The sequence below is a fragment of the Pyrus communis genome, chromosome 11 (assembly GCF_963583255.1).
Source record: "Pyrus communis chromosome 11, drPyrComm1.1, whole genome shotgun sequence".
NCBI lineage: Eukaryota > Viridiplantae > Streptophyta > Magnoliopsida > Rosales > Rosaceae > Pyrus > Pyrus communis.
The window spans coordinates 16,931,799-16,951,205 of record NC_084813.1 but is presented as its reverse complement, the minus strand read 5'-3'; the positions used below and the strand labels follow the sequence as shown (position 1 = coordinate 16,951,205).

At 38.0% G+C, this 19,407-nt stretch overlaps 2 protein-coding genes and 2 pseudogenes across 2 annotated transcripts; all 4 read left to right on the top strand.

Moving 5' to 3' along the window:
• The first annotated feature begins 357 nt into the window (after positions 1-357).
• LOC137708709 (uncharacterized) lies at positions 358-2,393 on the top strand. Its single transcript, XM_068447842.1, has 2 exons — positions 358-448; positions 1,586-2,393. Exon 2 carries the CDS (start codon positions 1,611-1,613, stop codon positions 2,130-2,132), a length of 522 nt encoding a protein of 173 aa, XP_068303943.1. The 5' UTR covers positions 358-448; positions 1,586-1,610; the 3' UTR covers positions 2,133-2,393.
• Positions 2,394-2,940: 547 nt separating this feature from the next.
• Positions 2,941-3,748, top strand: LOC137709490 (chlorophyll a-b binding protein 40, chloroplastic-like; annotated as a pseudogene).
• A 12,169-nt stretch (positions 3,749-15,917) lies between these two features.
• LOC137709319 (chlorophyll a-b binding protein 40, chloroplastic) lies at positions 15,918-17,017 on the top strand. The gene has a single exon (XM_068448402.1). It carries the CDS (start codon positions 16,033-16,035, stop codon positions 16,834-16,836), a length of 804 nt encoding a protein of 267 aa, XP_068304503.1. The 5' UTR covers positions 15,918-16,032; the 3' UTR covers positions 16,837-17,017.
• A 2,162-nt stretch (positions 17,018-19,179) lies between these two features.
• The window catches only part of LOC137709411 (chlorophyll a-b binding protein 40, chloroplastic-like), a 4,519-nt pseudogene continuing 4,291 nt past the window's right edge, over positions 19,180-19,407 (top strand).

Below are 19,407 nucleotides of genomic sequence, written 5' to 3'. Positions count from 1 at the left end.
GTTAAATTATGTACACATCGAAAGTGTAACATCCCATGTTCGAAATTAAATTGCCACCCTCTTACAAATATAGCAAGTTAGCAACCAATACACAAATCATAAAACTTTCTTTAAAATAAAATAAAAATGCTATAGAGATTCTTTAGCTATCAGTCACATATTTTTTGAATTCTTTTTTAACTCTCTGCTACCTCATAATTTAATATTAATTTTCATACTAACATTATAAAAATTGTGCAAGAAACATATGACATTAAAAAAATATATGAATAGTCTCATTTTAGAGTGTTCTTTGACATTTATGAGAATAAAATACCAAGAAAACTCAAAATTCAGGTTGCATTTACCAAACGCATTCCCAGCTCCGACACTACCAGCCAAAGTCCGCAATTCCTTCTCTCTTCCCGGCTCCGCTCACATGCCGCCGCCGCCGCCGCCTCGGCTATCGGTACTCTCTCTCTCTCTCTCTCTCATGTATATTTAATTATCCATTAAATTTGTGGTTCATGTCTTTCCTTCTGTTTGGTCGACGGGAAACGGACGTAAAAAATAAAATTCCGGGAAAAATTGGTTATCGAAATGTTGTTTCCTGCTGCTCCCCCGGCTTGTTAAACGGCGTGTCGCTTATTGATGATCTAGGCGAATAATGTATCAAATCAAGTCTATGCTAGGTTCTCTGGCAGCCGGAAGTAAGAAATGTAGTGTATTCAAATGATTGGTGTTAGAATTTTGAAATAATTTCCGAGTCTCAGGTGATATGTGTGTGTGTGTTCAAGTTTTGATGTGAACAAGAAATGTCGATTTACTAATTCCGTCGTCGAATTGTAGGGCTGGGTTTCGATTAGATGGTACCCTTTAATTGTTCATTTTTGAGGTAGTGAATTTACTTTAAAATCTCCTCGGCCAGAGATTGTTAGGGTTTTGTGTTGTACGCCAAAGATTGGGAATTTGGGAAGCAAAGGTCCCGATCTTATGAAAATTCTATGGTGCTCCGGCGTATAGAGTATTTGGTTGCTCATCCTGTTCCCATTTCTGTCGTTTGGTCAAAGAACTTATTCCAAGTGTTTGGAGATATTGTTGGTAATTCTTCAAAATCTAGTCTTTAGAACATTAATGAAGCATTAGATATTCATATAGGCTTTGGCTTTAGATGTGAAATTAGTAATTCAATATGTATTACGAAGAGTCTTACCGGTGGTTTGTTGGCATTTTCGTTATACATTAAGTATGGATCCCTTGTAGTGCTTTCCTCCTAGTCCTAGTCATTTACCTTTCGATTTCTTTGACTATGTTTGAGGGTTCCCCGGAAAACCTCTCCTTTCGTTTCATGATTTGAGTTATTCCTGTATGTATGTGACTTATTCTTCATGGATGCCACTTCTGGTATGAACTAACTTGAGCTGTTTTACACCACAATTTTGCCTGAAAGTAGGATTTTCGGATTGCTTAATGCGTTAAAGTTTAGCACAAGTGACTTTCTTGGTCTGATTCAATAAGAGATTTGATTTCTTTTTCCTATTACTAAAAAAGAGCGTTACTTTCTTCATCCTCGTTCATCTTTTTCCCTTCCATTTTCTCAATGCAGTGACTCTCAATACCCGAATAGCAAAATGGCGAAATCACATGGCAGCAATGTTTCTCCTGCGCAACAGAAAGGAAGCAAGAATGTTCAGACTGGACATTCCCAGAATATGCTCACCTCAACCTTGACTAAAGGAAATACAACATATGATGAGTTTAAATACGGATTCCCATCTGATGGCTTATCAACTGCATCCAATAAATGGTGGGGAAGCAATAGCCCCGATGGTAATGAAGGCCTCCGTGGGAAAGGAGCTAAGGCAGAGGAAGACAAAAAACCTCAGTCCGACAAATTGGCAGATGACAATGCAAGTTCAATAATAGTGGACACAGAGAAACCCGAAAGTGGGAAAGAGGAGAGCATTAGTCCCCAAGGAACAGATTTGTTGGTGTCTGTGAGAAGAAGAGCTGCGGAAGAAAACCAAAAAGCACTTGAGCTTGGTGCTTTCCGGGGTTATGGCGCAAAGAAGCTAGGCAGAAGAGAGAGGAAACTGCTTCTCCGAATATTCAAATCTTCGACTCCAAAGCAATGGATACATGACTCCTCTTAGATTCGAGGTGGATTGCTCTGGACGTTATAGATGATAATCCAAGTTAAGAGAAATCGAATTCCCATTCCTCTGTTCGAGGCGGATTACTCTGGACATTATAGATGATAATCCCAGTTAAGATTACCTAGCTTTTATTTTCGTTTTGTTTCTTTTCGGTTTTCTCAACAAGATTGTACTTGACAATTGACAGCCACATTGAATTCTGAATCTGGATTTTGACTGTACTAATATGATGACCTTGAGGCTTCGTTTTGGTGTTCAGGATTGGATTGAATGAGATAACTCACTGGATTAGTAATCACAGAAACTTCTCCCAAATAATCCCACCATGTTTTGGGGGATTGGAAGAGAGGAGATGATTTTCTTTCATGATTAATCCGTCTTTTACCTTCAACAGAACATTACCCTATCCATTCTAGACACCATACGAGGCCGGAATTACGTATGAACTACCTGGATCAATTCAAAATCCTGCTTGCTTAGCTTATGTTCTGTTGATGGGGTTTAGACAGATAACTTTGTGATCAAGAACCCAACAGAGATTTCTGCCTGATATCTAAGAGAGTACGTTGCGAAATTCTGTTGGTTACAGGTCAGCATATCAAATATCCAAAACTGATTTTCCTCACCTTTCTTTTTCTCCCTTTTTGGAGCAAACTTGTGGCTATGCTGTCGTACCCAAAAAAATCTGAGAAGTTAATCTTCACCAATGAGAAAACAGACGAAGATATCACATAAAACTATAAGTAGACCTACTAACTACTCTTTCCAACGCAACAAGAAGCATTCAGAAACCCTACATTGTCAAATGGCTTCTTCTGCAATGGCTCTCACCTCCCCTTCCCTAGCTGGCCAAGCTGTCAAGCTTAGTCAATCGACTTCTACCCTACTAGGTGAGGGCCCAATTACCATGCGCAAAACCGCAGCCAAGTCCAAAAATGTATCAGCCGGCAGCCAATGGTACGGTCCAGATCGTGTCAAGTACTTGGGTGGGTCCTTTCTCTGGTCAGTCCCCATCTTACCTCACCGGAGAATTCCCTGGTGATTACGGTTGGGACACTGCCGGACTCTCTGCCGACCCTGAGGCATTTGCTAAGAACCGTGAGCTTGAAGTCATCCATTCTAGATGGGCAATGCTCGGCGCTCTGCGCTGCATTTTTCCAGAACTCCTATCTCGCAACGGAGTCAAGTTCGGTGAGGCTGTTTGGTTCAAGGCGGGAGCCCAAATTTTCAGAGAAGGCGGGCTAGACTACCTGGGGAATCCAAGCCTAGTCCATGCTCAAAGCATTTTGGCAATTTGGGCCACGCAAGTTATCTTGATGGGTGCAGTGGAGGGATACAGAATTGCAGGTGGACCTCTCGGTGAGGTGACAGACCCTCTGTAACCCGGCGGGAGCTTTGATCTATTAGGGCTTGCCGAAGATCCAGAGGCTTTTGCTGAGCTTAAGGTGAAGGAGCTAAAGAATGGAAGATTGGCCATGTTCTCCATGTTTGGATTTTTTGTGCAAGCCATTGTCACTGGAAAGGGACCAATAGAGAACTTGGCCGACCACTTGGCTGACCCCGTTAACAACAATGCTTGGTCATATGCCACAAACTTTGTTCCCGGAAAGTGAAGTTGAGAACGTGAGAGAACTGGCTCTACAGATTGTGTCCGTAGGCAGCTCACAGCTGCTGTGAGTTGGGATTTGTATTTGTATGATTTTGTTCATGTAAATATTGGTTGTGAAAGCAATGGAATATTTCAACAAAACCCGACATATCTTTCAAGCAGGAATCAATCTTCTGGCCAACTTTGGTCTCTAGAAACCTGGTTTCTTTTTTCTGAAAATATAATTTAGCCCTTGAAACTTAATTTTCTTCACATAGAATCCGACAATTTTTTTAATCGAATAAAATCCAGTGACTAGACTCCGCATAAGTAAAATTCATTAATTAAGTTCTCGGTCCACATAAGGATAGCTTTGAGTTGCTACTTGTCCCAGTATGGAATATTTGGAAGGTACGCAATGATTTTCTATGGAATGGTGTCGATGCTTCTCCGTTGGATACCCAAATTAAAGCGCAAACGTGGTTGACCGAATTAAAAAAATGGAATGCAGCTTCACCGCAAATCTCCTCGGCAATAACACACAAATGGAAGTTCCCAGACTCTGGGTGGATCAAGTGTAATTTTGATGCAGCATGGGATGAGAGGGGGTCGGTTGGAGGTTTTGGGATTGTGGTCAGGAATGTTAGTATATAAGTTGTTGAGCTGATTAGTAAATGTTACAAGTTTGTTATGTGTGTTGTCTCAGCTCATAGGCTGAGCTATTGTGTAAAACTGTGATGTGTTGATTAAGTCTCATAGGGCTTATCATTTGACAAGTGTCTTGATCTTAAGATAGGTTGTAATGGTTGGTTGAGATTGAATAGAGGATATGTCTCTCTCTCTCTCTTCTAACAGTTAAATGACTCTTCGAGCTTCACTGCTCAGTAAGGAAATACAATGATAGATGTTTCAGAGATATGCTCTGTGTGTTTCTTCTCCCTCTGATTTCTTCTTCAAAATCTTACAGAATATTTGTCTCAAATCTTGTTAGTCTTGGTTGTGTAGTTGTATAGCTCTGATTCTAACATGGCCTCAGAGCCGAGTTCGATCTAAAACTGCTGGGCGTTGTTTCTACGAGTGGGTGAGCTCGGATTCACAGCAAAAGCTTATTGCAGTGATTTGAGTGTCTAGTATGGCTGGATCTGGAGGAGGAGACCTTCGGGCTCCAGTTTTCAATGGCGAGAATTTTGATTTCTGGCAAATCAAAATGAAGACCATCTTTCGCTCGTATGAGCTGTGGAATATGGTGGAGAGTGGGTACAGAGCTCCGATGAAGGACGAGGAACTCACAGAGGCGGAGAGGAAGCTGCTGCGTGAGAATGTCGTTAAGGATGCTAGAGCACTGGGTATTATTCAAGGTGCAGTTTCGGATCAAATTTTCCCGAGGATCGCAACTCAGGAAAGTGCGAAGGCTGCGTGGGACATTCTGAAACAAGAGTTCGTTGGTGATAAACAAGTAAGATCCGTGAAACTCCAAGGTCTTAGGCGAGATTTTGAATACACTCGCATGAATGATAGTGAATCTCTTTCTGTGTATATTGCTAAATTGTTTGATCTGATTAATCAAATGAAGAGCTATGGTGAGGATCTGAGTAATCAAAGAATTGTTCAGAAATTGTTAATTAGTTTACCTAAGTCCTATGATAGTATTGCAGCTGTGATAGAGAATACTAAGGATTTAGACACCATAGATGCACAGGATGTTGTAGCTATTTTGAAGGGGTATGAACAAAGGTTGGATAGACATGGAGAGAGTAGTATGGAGAAAGCATTTGCTAGTTTGAAATTTGTTCCGAAGTCTAATAGGTTCACTGGTCAGCCAAACAGTAACAAATATCACAAGAATTTTAAGCCAAAAGAGAAACAATGGAGTAACAAGGGTGATTGGAGTAATAAGGGTGGATTCACTGTGAAAAATGAGGCAAACAACACTGGGGATAAGTGTAAGTTCTGTGATAAACTTCATTATGGAGAATGTTGGCTTAAAAACAAAGTTAAGTGTCACAAGTGCAACAAAATTGGGCATATTGCAAGGTATTGTAATATGAACAAGGTTGTGCAGCATGTGAACTTTGCTAATCAGGTTGAAGAAACTGGAAATTTGTTTTATGCAAATCATTCTGGAGAAGTGAGGAAGATAAGTGATGAATGGTATATAGATAGTGGATGTAGTAATCATATGACATCCAGAGAAGATCTACTTGTTGATATAGACAGGAAAGTGAAAGCCAAAGTCCAAGTTGGCACTGGAGTTTTGGTTGAAGTTGAAGGGAAAGGGACACTGATCATTGAAACTGTAAAGGGTCGAAGATATATAAAAGAAGTTATGTTAGTACCTGGTCTTGCAGAAAACTTGTTAAGTGTGGGACAAATGACTGAGCACGGTTATTTTCTGTTATTTAGAGATTATAAGGTGGATGTGTTTGATGATAGATACTTACAAAATCTGGTAGTCAGTGTGAAGCAGAAAGGAAATAGATGTTTTCCTTTGATTCTCAACACAAACAAGGAGCTTGCATTGAGGACAAATGTGCATGAGTGTGTTAGAATTTGGCACAAGAGGTTTGGGCATCTAAATTTCAGAAGTCTCAAACTGTTACAGAGTCAAGAGATGGTTTTGGGGCTGCCTGAAATTCAAGACAGTGAATCTGTGTGTCAAAGCTGTGCACTGGGGAAAAATCACAGGGAACCATTTCCCAAAGAATCAATGTGGAGAGCAAAGAAACCACTTGAGCTAATACACTCAGATGTGTGTGGTCCCATGCAAACATCAAGTTTGAGTGGCAATCGATACTTCATTACATTTATAGATGACTATTCAAGAATGTGCTGGGTATATTTCTTGAGAAACAAATCTGAGGCTTTCTATGTGTTTAAGAAATTTAAAGCCATGGTTGAGCTTCAAAGTGGATACCATGTTAAGAAGTTAAGAACAGATAGAGGAGGAGAATTCAACTCAAACGAGTTTGGAAAATTCTGTGAAGACTTGGGGATAGAAAGACAGCTCACAATTGCATACTCTCCACAGCAAAATGGAGTAGCAGAAAGGAAAAACAGGACAATTGTGGAGATGGCAAAGTGCATGATCTTTGAGAAAGAACTCCCATACAATCTCTGGTGTGAAGCAGTAAACACATCTGTGTATCTGCTAAACAGGAGTCCTACAAAAGCAGTGAAGGATACTACACCTTTTGAGAAATTTAGTGGTAGAAAACCTGGGGTTAAACACTTGAAAGTGTTTGGTTCAGTTTGTTATTCACTTATTCCAGGGAATCTAAGACACAAATTAGAAGAAACAAGTGTCATGGGTGTTTTCATTGGATATGGCACTTGTGAAAAGGGGTATAGGATACTGAATCCTTTAACTCAAAAGGTGCTGTTATCTCGAGATGTAATTTTTGATGAGAATGGTAGATGGGACTGGGAGAAAAACAAAGTCAAGGAAGTTTGTATTCCTTTATCTGCAGCTGAATCTTCAGAGTTTGATAGAATTGATGAGTTGACTGATGTTCATGCACAAGAAGAATCTGATGGGTCTCAAATTCAAGCTGGAAGTCCTTCAGTTACTACTATTTATGAGTCAAGTAATTCACTGATCTCACCTCAGTATGATAATACTCCACTGAGGTATAGGAACTTGAGTGAGATCTATGAGAGGTGTCACTTATGTATTGTTGAACCTGAATCATTTGATGAAGCTGCACAGGATGCAGCTTGGAAAAAGGCAATGCAGGATGAAATGAATATGATTGAGAAAAATCAGACATGGGAGTTGGTGAGAAGACCTTCAAATAAGCCGGTGATTGGGGTAAAATGGGTGTATAAAACAAAGCTGAATTTGGATGGAACAGTGCAGAAGAACAAGGCTAGACTTGTTGCAAAAGGCTATGCACAAAAGCCTGGGATTGATTTTAATGAGACTTTTGCACCTGTTGCAAGGTTAGACACTGTTAGAACTCTGATTGCACTGGCAGCAAAGAATAAATGGAAGTTATTTCAACTAGATGTGAAGTCAGCTTTTCTAAATGGAGTATTAGAAGAGGAAGTATATGTTGAACAGCCAGATGGGTTTGTGGTGCAAGGAGAGGAAGAAAAGGTTTACAGATTACATAAAGCCTTGTATGGTCTAAAACAGGCACCTAGGGCCTGGTATGGTGAAATAGATTCATATCTAATGCTCTGTGGATTTAAGAAAAGCATCAGTGAGGCAACTCTGTACACCAAGTACAAGGGAGACACAGATTTGATCATAGTATCCATCTATGTCGATGACATTATATACACTGGAAACTGTCAAGAGTTAATGAATGGTTTTAAAGCTGAGATGATGCATAAGTATGAGATGACAGATCTTGGTCTGTTACATCACTTTCTTGGAATGGGAGTGATCCAAACTGAGGAGTGCATCTTCATTCATCAGAGAAATTATGCCTTATCTCTTCTGAAGAAATTCGGATTACAGAATTGCAAATCAGTACATACTCCTTTGGTTCCAAGTGATAAACTGAGAAAAGAAGATGGAAGTGGAAATGCAGATGAAGCTCAGTATAGACAGATTGTAGGTAGTCTGCTGTATCTCACAGCAACTAGACCTGATATAATGTATGCTGCCTGTCTCTTAGCTCGGTTTATGCATTGCCCCACTAACAAGCACTATGGAACAGCAAAGAGAGTATTGAGATATGTTCAAGGAACTCTCGACTTCGGGTTGGAATACAAGAAAGGTGAAGGAACACTCTTAATGGGATACTGTGACAGTGACTGGAGTGGCTCAGAGGATGATATGAAAAGCACGTCCGGGTATGCCTTTACATTTGGAAATGGGATTTTCTCTTGGTCTTCAGTCAAGCAACAATGTGTTGCATTATCAACAGCTGAAGCAGAGTATATCAGTGCTTCTGAAGCAACAACACAGGCTACTTGGTTGAGATTTGTTCTAGAGGATTTTGGTGAAATGCAAACTGTTGCAACACCAATAAATTGTGACAATACATCAGCCATAGCCATCACCAAGAATCCCATCTTTCATCAGAAAACCAAGCATATAAACAGAAGATATCACTTCATAAAGGAAGCATTGCAGCAAGGAGTAATTGATTTAATTTACTGTCCTACTAAGGAGCAACTAGCAGATATCTTTACAAAAGCATTGGCAAAGGAGCAGTTCACTTATTTGAGAAATCTTCTTGGGGTGAAATCAGTTCACAACTTAAAGGGGAGTGTTAGTATATAAGTTGTTGAGCTGATTAGTAAATGTTACAAGTTTGTTATGTGTGTTGTCTCAGCTCATAGGCTGAGCTATTGTGTAAAACTGTGATGTGTTGATTAAGTCTCATAGGGCTTATCATTTGACAAGTGTCTTGATCTTAAGATAGGTTGTAATGGTTGGTTGAGATTGAATAGAGGATATGTCTCTCTCTCTCTCTTCTAACAGTTAAATGACTCTTCGAGCTTCACTGCTCAGTAAGGAAATACAATGATAGATGTTTCAGAGATATGCTCTGTGTGTTTCTTCTCCCTCTGATTTCTTCTTCAAAATCTTACAGAATATTTGTCTCAAATCTTGTTAGTCTTGGTTGTGTAGTTGTATAGCTCTGATTCTAACAAGGAACTCGGTGGGAGGTTTCATGGCAGCACAGGTGGCCAGGGACGAAGGGGTGCGATCGGCGCTACATGCAAAGGCTGCTGCTGCACGTGCAGCAGCGCTGTTCTTACGGAAATGGGGAACGAAATAAGTCCAGGTGGAAGGAGATGCTATGATGGTGATCTCGGCAATTTAGAATGCAAGAGCAGCACATAGTCGTCATTACGAACATCTATTTGAGGATACAAAGCAACTCCGTCAAAATTTCAAGCAATGGAAAGTTTTGTTTAGTCGAAGAGAGACGAATAAAGTGGCCCATCGCCTTGCGAGGTTTAACCTAATTATTGATCACCTTGTTTTCTAGTTCGAAGAACCTATTTCTGATTTATTATTGGAGGATAGTACTAGTAGTTAAATTTGGTGCATGACACTTTTTTTCCCTTCGATTTGGTTGAAAGCCCCTGCAAAGTTTTTATTGAGGCCCACTTTAAGCACCCTATAATCGATTTGTACGTATTTCAATCTTCAATGAATATCGTACTTCATTTCAAAAAAATAAAAAATAAAAAAAGACTCTTATTTGGATGTTTGATGTACACAATTAATTCCTTGTGGATTGTAAGAGAGAATTAATAATTTAAATAAAAAAAGAAAGAAAAAAAGCATTAATGTTTTAAATTCATTGCCTAATATTAACTAATTAATAAAACACTCATTGTCAACCAAAATCCTATGAAATTACTAGTTTAACCCTCTAATTAAAAAAGAACATGAATAAGAAATATAGGGCAGAAATGTAATTTCACACAACCAAATTTTGCTGTTTTTTTTTCAAACCCTCACCTACATGTAATCTTAACATATCTCTAATTAAAATAAATAAATAAATAAATAACTTCACACTTCCATATTCTCTATCACTCTTTTCCTCTCTCCTTCTATTTCAAAAACATAAATAAATAAAAAATTCTCACACACTTTATGTGTACCCATATGCTAGTATATATTAATAATAAAACAAGCATAATATATATAGTGTTACTGGACTCAACTCATTGTCTTATCTCTCAACCCAAATTATAGTCCCACCCACCACAAAAAAAGTTAAAAATTAAGATGTTATTTTCCCACCTACTATTTTTTCAAAAATAACCTCTAATATATATTTAAATTCTTTATAAGAATAGATATTAGAGTGCTCATAAACCCAGCTAAGCCTTCGCTAACCGCCAAGATCTTTCTTTCCGATTTTTATTCTGATCAAAATTCCAAAAATATGATTGAAATGAGAGATAAACAAACTCATTATGTATTGAACTCCTTTTCTTCGCCCTCCGTTGCGTCTTACTCCAAAACTACACTGATCCCTGCCCACAACCACCCCTCCTCCTCTTCTCTGTCAGTCTCCCTTGTCTGCTCGTTGACCACCCCCATGTCAAAGAACACAAAATACACACCAAAAAAGAAAAAGGAACAACCTCAAGAAGCTCACAAAATCAAACCCAAACAACCTAAATAGCTAAATCAAATCGCTAATAAATCACCCATGTGTGCACATAGAAACCCAGTCTCCCCCACATGATGACACCTAAACCTACAACGAATACGTAGCCACACAATTCGTTCTTACGACAACAAACACCACATGCAATTTTGTTTTGACAGACCCAAAATACTCACTCCTTCATCTGCATCTACACCTCTCAAAAAATCCCACACCATAATCAAATGCACTGTACCAAACCAAAAATTAAAACCTACCTCAAAGGTTTTGTTGGTTGAATGTGAAAATTTACAACTTTTTATCACAAAACAGTGACATTGATATAAGAGCCACTATGACTAATAATTAAAAATTGGTTACCAAAATAAAAAAAAAATAATTCATAACAATGCAAATTTGAAGTGAGAGGATGCAGAAATAAGATAGTGAGTAAAACTGATACAAGTCATTCCCTTTTTTCATTGGTCTTTATATGTCATTTTACAAGAGGATAAAATTAGTACTTAACTTTTTATTAAAGGTGAGTGGGAAAATAAGACAGTGGGATGAATTTATCAGCACTCTAATATAATAATACAAGGGGTGATTTTGGTTGGGAAAAACCGAACCGAATGGTTCGGGAAGGGGATAAAAACCGAAACCAAACCAATTATTTCAGTTTATCGAAATTCGACCGAAATGATTTCGGTTTTTCGGGTCGGCTGCTATTCGGTTCGGTTTCAAACCATTTACAAACTAAATGCCTTACATCATTAATCAACCCAATTGAAAAAAAAAATCATAATCACCATACTAAAATTCAACTTGAATCAAGTTCAAATCCATTTCGTTGACAAGTAACACTGGTCATTAAAGTAATTAGGCAAATCCATACAAATTTGTTCAAAGACACATGAATTCTAACAAGAATATCCTTATTGTATAAGAGATTCAATTAGACACACATGAATTCTAACAAGCATATCCCCATTCTAACAACGATGGTCAACGGTAACTGATCAATGTGACTTTCTCTAAACAAAGAGTTCTCCCTAGGCATGGCTGATCAATGTCTCAGTTTGGAAGTATATTCCTCTATGATCCCACTTAGCCCCAGTTTAGCTTTGCTTAACTTTTAAAAAAAAGTGGGTGTGAAAAAAATTGGGATATTTTAGATTTTTGATAAACACCTTAAATCAGCTTTTTTTTTTCTTCAAAGTTATGGGTGAAAAAAAAAGCTAAAAGCCCAAAGCTGAAAAAGGCAACTTCCAAAAATCAGCTTATTTCAGCAAAACACGGGTGAACAACAAGAAGTTAATGAACTTTTCAATTTTCCAATCCTACCTTCCCCTTTCTCACGCTGTCTTCCCTATTTTTCCTAGAACCCACTCTTCAATCAGTTGGATCCAAAAATTCCAAATTCCGAGACTTTTTCTCTCTCACTCTCACTCCCCTTCTGGATAATATAATGTTTCAGAAAAATCCTTCAGGTGTGAAGCCATCTCAAAAATACCTTCCCGGTTTCTTCGTCGGCTGGGTTGAAATTCACATCTCCTTCGCTAGGTTGAAGATCTCAGGCCTTGAGTTAGAGAGTCCCAAATCCAATTCCGCTGCAAGTTCAAAGCTTCGACCATTTGGGTCCTCATAAAATGCTTTGCTTCTTCGTCTGCAAATTTAGGAGAGCCCAGTTCACTAATCCGATTCTTGTCGTCTTCTTCTTGCCGAACTAGTCTGCCAGAACCCCCCCTTCAAACTGCAAATCCGCTCATTCAAAAGCACATCAGACTGCAGATCCACTCCTTTCCTTCTCCTTCTCCCTAAAAAGCTTTGAGAAAATTGAAAGAAATCAAAAAGCTTTGAGAAAATTGAAAGAAATCGATAAGCTTTGAGGAAAAAAAAAAGTGGGATTGAAAAGCGAGGGGATATGGGTTTTACAGGAGAAGACGATAGCTGTTTGGATGAAGACGAATCGGGGTTTGGTATGAAGACGAATCTAGGGTGGATGAATATTGAAAGAGAGATAAATAAAAACCCTAAAGAGATTATAAATAAAAAATTATAACTAAAATTAAAATAAATTATCATATTATATTTAATATCGTATTCTTTTAAGTCATTTAACATGGTCGAAGCAGTTTTAGATAAAAGTTTACCAAACACTTAATTGTTTCATCTTACAGCTGTTTATTCTCACAGTACAGCAGAATGAGGTTTTTTTAAAAGCACAACAATACCAAACTAGCCATTAGACCCATATAATTGATCCCCAGCAATCACATTAGAGAAACAAAAGGATCTGTGGTATTAATGATGGATCCCCAACAAAAATTTGTGGATCCCACATAAATCCAAATAACTAATTAGAATCCAACACCTAATACCGATATTAAATTAAATATTTTTTTAATTTTACAATGAGGTTCGATTTCAGTTCGATTTCAGATGTTCAAAACTGAAACCAAACCGTTTTTATGACCGGGGTTCGGTTTCGAACACAGACCGTTTCAAAACCACGAAAATCAAACAGTTCGATGCAGTCAGGTTTGGTCCGTATTTCGGTTCGGTTCCAAGTGCCCATCTCTTACGATATATGTGAGGGTTGATACGATTCAAATCAAAACTCTAATTTTAATTCAAAATTCCAAAATAAAAACCCCCTAATTACAATTTAAAATCCTTAAAACTGAAACCCTAATTCTATTTCAGAATCCCAAATCAAAACCCTTATTACATTTCCATCCCAAATTGAGACCCTAATTCTATTTAAGAATTCCCAAATCACAACCCTAATCTCCATTTCAGAATCCCAAATTGAAACCCTAATCAAATTTGAAGAATTAGGGCGAAATTTTTTACTTTCTGTATTGATTTGTGTTTATTTTGTGTTGATTTGTGAAAAGTTTACGTTCAATTTGAAATTTTAACAGATGTATCAACAATCCACAAGAGTAAATTTAACCTCTCTATCCAAGAAACTCAAGAGGTCAATACTCTCATTGAAGAGTATGTGGCCAAATTATATTGGCTTGAGATCAACACCTAACAAGTGGAACGTATGTCCAACCATCTGGAATTGAAGACGTCTCCCACCACAAAGAGCAATGAGCAATTCAGTTGGCTAAAGCTCAAAGCGTATAATATCCAAAATGTTATAAATATGCACAAAAGTTAGATAAATAACTTTTGTTAGGGATAGAAGCGAAGTGGGTGCAAAATATCATTCTGTTTAGTTTCGTAATTATAACACAAAAAAATTGCAGGTAAAAAGAAGAATGGAGGGATACTTATATTATTGCTTTCACTACTTTTTTTTTGTTGTGTATTGTAATCACACATGGAATGCTTTTTATATAGAGCCACATCCTTGACAAACTAAAAAGTGAAATAATTGCCCATTTGCAAACATCATACAACAACAGTTACACTACTATTCTCAAGTCTTCCTCACTTAAAGTATGTGGATATTCATTCTCACAATTTTGCAACACAAAACAGTTTTAATATTTTCTTTCTGTTTTTGGAAGTAAACTAGTGGAGCATATCAAGCCCACAGGAAATCATCAAATCTCCAATGGAACAAAATCGATCGTGAAAATCCTTGGAACATCGTTTTCACCAATGAAAAAAGGAATGAAGATATCACGTAGATAAGCACCGCATGCACCAAAATAGTATATATTCCCACCTACGTCTCTGACCAAACAACAACAACAACATTGTTCAGACTAACTAAGAGTAATATACTCAGTAGTCATACACTATATTTCATCTTTTCTGAAATGGCTTCTTCAACAATGGCTCTCTCCTCTCCTTCTCTTGCTGGCCAAGCTGTCAAGCTTAATCCTTCTTCATCTAACCTTCGTGGAATTGGGATCCAACCTAACCCTAGCTAGGGTTTGGTTGGAGGGCTTGCCAAAGCCACTGTACCAAGCACATATATTCCATATCCTTTAATTAATATATAATTAAAGATTTTACCAAGACATATTAATATAATCCATCTCCACATTTGAGTGGAACATTATTTATTTAATAAATGTTCAATAAATCTAACAATTCTTATTTCTCTAGCATTTTCATAATATACAATGTGTAAAGACCTGTAGAGAAAAAGGGTATCAAAGTCTAACCAAATTTCAATAAAAAGTAAGTTTTAGTAAAAAGCAGAGACCTTAATTATACAACTCATGCCAACATCCCCTCTCGGTTGAATGCATATATATTTTCTATGCCCAACTTGCCAATTGGGTTGTAAAATATGTTACTTAACAGTGTCTTTGTCAAAATATCTGGTAATTGATCTTAGACTTTACAAACGAATGTAAATTGTATGATTTATACAACTGAAAATAAAAATGCAAACACGTGTTACCATCACAGATATAGTTGTAGTAAATAGTCGTTGTCATTTCTTGATTATATGTAAAGAGAAAAAAGAAAAGTCTGCAAAATGCTAAAACTTTCCAGGTGTGGTACTATGGCTTCAATGTAAATAATTATTACACGTGTCGTTGGATTTAATTTCAATAACCTATTAGATCTTTTTATTTTCAGTTTCAGCAGTTAAATTGTAGGAATTTTAACGAAAAGTTTTCGGTAATGTTCATTTTAACGAAAAATCATATTTTTACACTAAAAATTCAATCCTAGTACTATTCACTTACCCTTTATTTTACCCTTATCATTAAAACTCAAAGTTTTCAAAAAAATTTCATTAGTTTTCCTTTTACCATTAAGAAAAAATTGCAAATTTCCATCCTTAGTGCTAGATTGGATCCAAAAGAACAATCCTGATTCCTTACTCTTCCTCTCATTATCCAGAAAAATCTTCAAATGTCATTACTCTCATCCAAAGTGTATGTATGTGGCCAAATTTTATTGGCTAGATGTCTCTGACCACAAAGAGTACTGAGTAAATTCAATTGGCTATAATTGAAAGCACATGTAGCATCCAAAAACAACTTTTCCTTCTTTCTGTTTTTGGAACTAAAAGTAGCGGAGCATATCAAGCCAACTGGAAATTATCAAAGAATAATGGAGGAGATTCATTGAGAAAATCTTGAACATCATATCAGATGAAGATATCACAATTCACAAAGATAAGGACTCCATTGCCCCCACCAAACCCTATAAATATACCTACCAACGTCTTTAGCTACCAGAACAACAACAACAACAACAAGAAGCACTCGAGTTTCCCTTGTCCGAGAGCTAAAACTCAATACACTTTCATTTTTCTGAAATGGCTTCTTCAACAATGGCACTCTCCTCTCCTTCTCTTTCTGGCCAAGCTGTCAAGCTTAATCCTTCTTCATCTAACCTTCTTGGTGAGGGCCGAGTCACCATGCGCAAAACCGCAGCAAAGTCCAAGAAAGTGTCATCTGGCAGCCCGTGGTATGGGCCAGACCGTGCTAAATACTTGGGACCATTCTCTGGGGAGTCTCCTTCTTACCTAACCGGAGAATTCCCTGGCGATTACGGTTGGGACACTGCTGGACTTTCAGCCGACCCAGAAACCTTTGCCAAGAACCGGGAGCTCGAAGTCATTCACTCAAGATGGGCAATGCTTGGCGCTCTGGGCTGCATTTTCCCAGAACTTCTATCCCGCAACGGAGTCAAGTTCGGTGAGGCTGCTTGGTTCAAGGCGGGAGCCCAAATATTCAGTCAAGGTGGACTAGACTACTTGGGAAACCCAAGCTTAGTCCATGCCCAAAGCATTTTGGCAATTTGGGCCACACAAGTTATCTTAATGGGAGCAGTGGAGGGCTACAGGGTTGCCGGCGGACCTCTCGGTGAGATAACCGACCCGTTGTACCCTGGCGGGAGCTTTGACCCATTAGGGCTTGCAGAGGATCCAGAAGCTTTTGCTGAGCTTAAGGTGAAGGAGCTCAAGAATGGAAGATTGGCCATGTTTTCTATGTTTGGATTTTTTGTACAAGCCATTGTTACTGGAAAAGGTCCAATAGAAAACCTAGCTGACCACTTGGCTGACCCCGTTAACAACAACGCTTGGTCATATGCCACCAACTTTGCTCCAGGGCAGTGAGGCTAAGATTCCCTCTGATCTTGGAGAGAAGCACTTCTACTAATTACTTTTACTTGTTAATTGTTTTGGCAAATGTATGAATTGGGATTTTCATTTTTTCTTGTGTGCTTGTGTTGATATATACAACTTTGTGATCAACGGGAAGGAATATATCAACAATTGGTTTCAGTAAAAATTTGCATTGCCCTTGAATATTTCATCGCACTAATTAATAATTTTATACAAATACTGAATTTGCCTTGGTCAGACAACTTATTGAATCAGCATCATGCCTTCAAAGAAACGGAAAAGCCTCATTTGGTATCTTTATTAACAACCTATTCAGCAAGCATGTTCTGATGAACTGGTAAAGCCCCAAAGAGCCAGCAGCATCATGGCAACTACGTTCATTTGATCCATCTTCTCATGGAAAATAAAGAATCAATTCATCGAGGAATTCAAAATTTCCGATATTGGTTGCCTCTTATATGTAATTTCCTGTCAGGCCAGATATAATTTTATATGTTCTAATGAAATATTATCAAAGATATTGATGCATGATTTACAGCAGTTCCTTAGTGCCCACCATGGCAAGGAAACAGACATTAGTGCAAAAGGTTCACTCATTCCAAAATGCTATAAATTGATGGATAATCCGTTAAAATTGAAGAACTTTGTAACATGTATTCTTATTTCTTTAGAGGCTAATATATAGAGTGATGTTATGGAGACTATCTTTGTAGACCATATTTAATAGACCATATGATGTGGTGGGAGATGGTTGAATTTCTTCTTTAAATCATTCAAAAGAACTTCAACCATCAACCACCATGCATGTCATGTGATTTATAAATTTAGTTCAAAAAATTGTTCTGTTAATGTGTAAAGACTTGTCAAGAAGAAAAGGTATTAAAGTCTAACCTAATTACAATAGAAAATAAGTTTTAGTAAGAAACAAAGACTTTAATTACACAATTCATGCCAACATTGCCTCTCAAGTTTGTTGCATGCATACATATCCTCAATGCGCAACTTGCCAATCGAGTTGTAATGTCAAAATAACTGGTAGTTGATCTCAAACTTTACAAACGAACGTACGTTAAACGATATCTTACTGTCTAATTTCTCTTTAATACAATGTCTATTCACTTCAGCATGATTCGTACGACCATATTGAATTGGATTATAAGCAATATAGATAACAACCTTGCTATCACAATGCAAGTTCATAATTGAGCCAGGTTTAATGTCACATCCCGGCCTAGGCCTCCACCACATCCGGAGCTCGACTCCACCGTAACACGATATTGTCCGCTTTGGACCCCAATCATGCCCTCACGGTTTTGTTTTTGGGAACTCACATGAGAACTTCCCAGTGGGTCACCCATCCTGGGATTGCTCTCGCGCGAACTCGCTTAACTTCGGAGTTCCGATGGAATCCGAAGCCGATGAGCTCCCAAAAGGCCTCATTCTAATGGAGGTGGGCATGTACATATAAGGCATAGAGGATCCACTCTCCTGGACGATGTGGGATCTAACATTTAATCTCAAGTTTCAGTCAACAGTTTCTATAGTAAGAGGAGTTCACAAATTCCCTTGGCCATGATACGAAAACGTTTGTACATCCGAAAGTATAGTTGTAGTAAATAGTCATTAGCATCTTGTCATTTCTTGATTGCATGTAAAGAGAAAAAAGAAAAGTGTGCAAAATGCTACAAATTTCTGGGTGTGGCACTGTGGCTTTAGCTTTTAGATTTTATTTGAGTAACTATTAGATCTTCTATTTCAGTCTCTACCATTCATTTTTTGTGCCACTTACCACTAAAGAAAAATTGCAAATTTCCATCCTTGGATAAAAAAAAATAAAAAAAAAAAAAAAATCATCCTTATTCTTAAACTCTTCCTCTCATTATCCAAAAAAATCTTCAGGTGTCATTACTCTCATCCAAAGTGTATGTATGTGGCCAAATTGTATTGGCTAGACGTCTCTCACCACAAAGAGTATTGAGCAAATTCAATTGGCTACAATTGAAGGCACAGGTAATATCCAAAATAGCTTTTCCTTCTCTTTCTGTGTTTGGAACTTAAAGTACGTAGTGGAGCATATCAAGCCAACTGGAAATTATCAAAGCTCAATGGAAGAGACTCATCGGGAAAATCTTGAACATGATTTACACCAATGAGAAATCAGATGAAGATATCACATTTCACAAAGATAAAGACTCCATTGCCCCACCAAACCCTATACATATACCTAGCTACCAACGTCTCTAGCTACCAGAACAACAACAACAACAACAAGCACTCGGCTTTCCCTCATTTTCCGAGAGCTAAAACTCAATACACTTCATTTAATTTTCTCAAATGGCTTCTTCCGCAATGGCTCTCACCTCCCCTTCCCTAGCTGGCCAAGCTGTCAAGCTTAGTCAATCGACTTCTACCCTACTAGGTGAGGGCCGAATTACCATGTGCAAAACCGCAGCCAAGTCCAAAAATGTATCATCCGGCAGCCCATGGTATGGTCCAGACCGTGTCAAGTACTTGGGTCCTTACTCTGGTGAGTCCCCATCTTACATCACCGGAGAATTCCCT

What these genes read in the sequence shown, in the direction of transcription:
- LOC137709319 (XM_068448402.1), top strand. Translation starts at nt 16,033, where the DNA reads ATGGCTTCTTCAACAATGGCACTCTCCTCTCCTTCTCTTTCTGGCCAA.
- LOC137708709 (XM_068447842.1), top strand. Translation starts at nt 1,611, where the DNA reads ATGGCGAAATCACATGGCAGCAATGTTTCTCCTGCGCAACAGAAAGGA.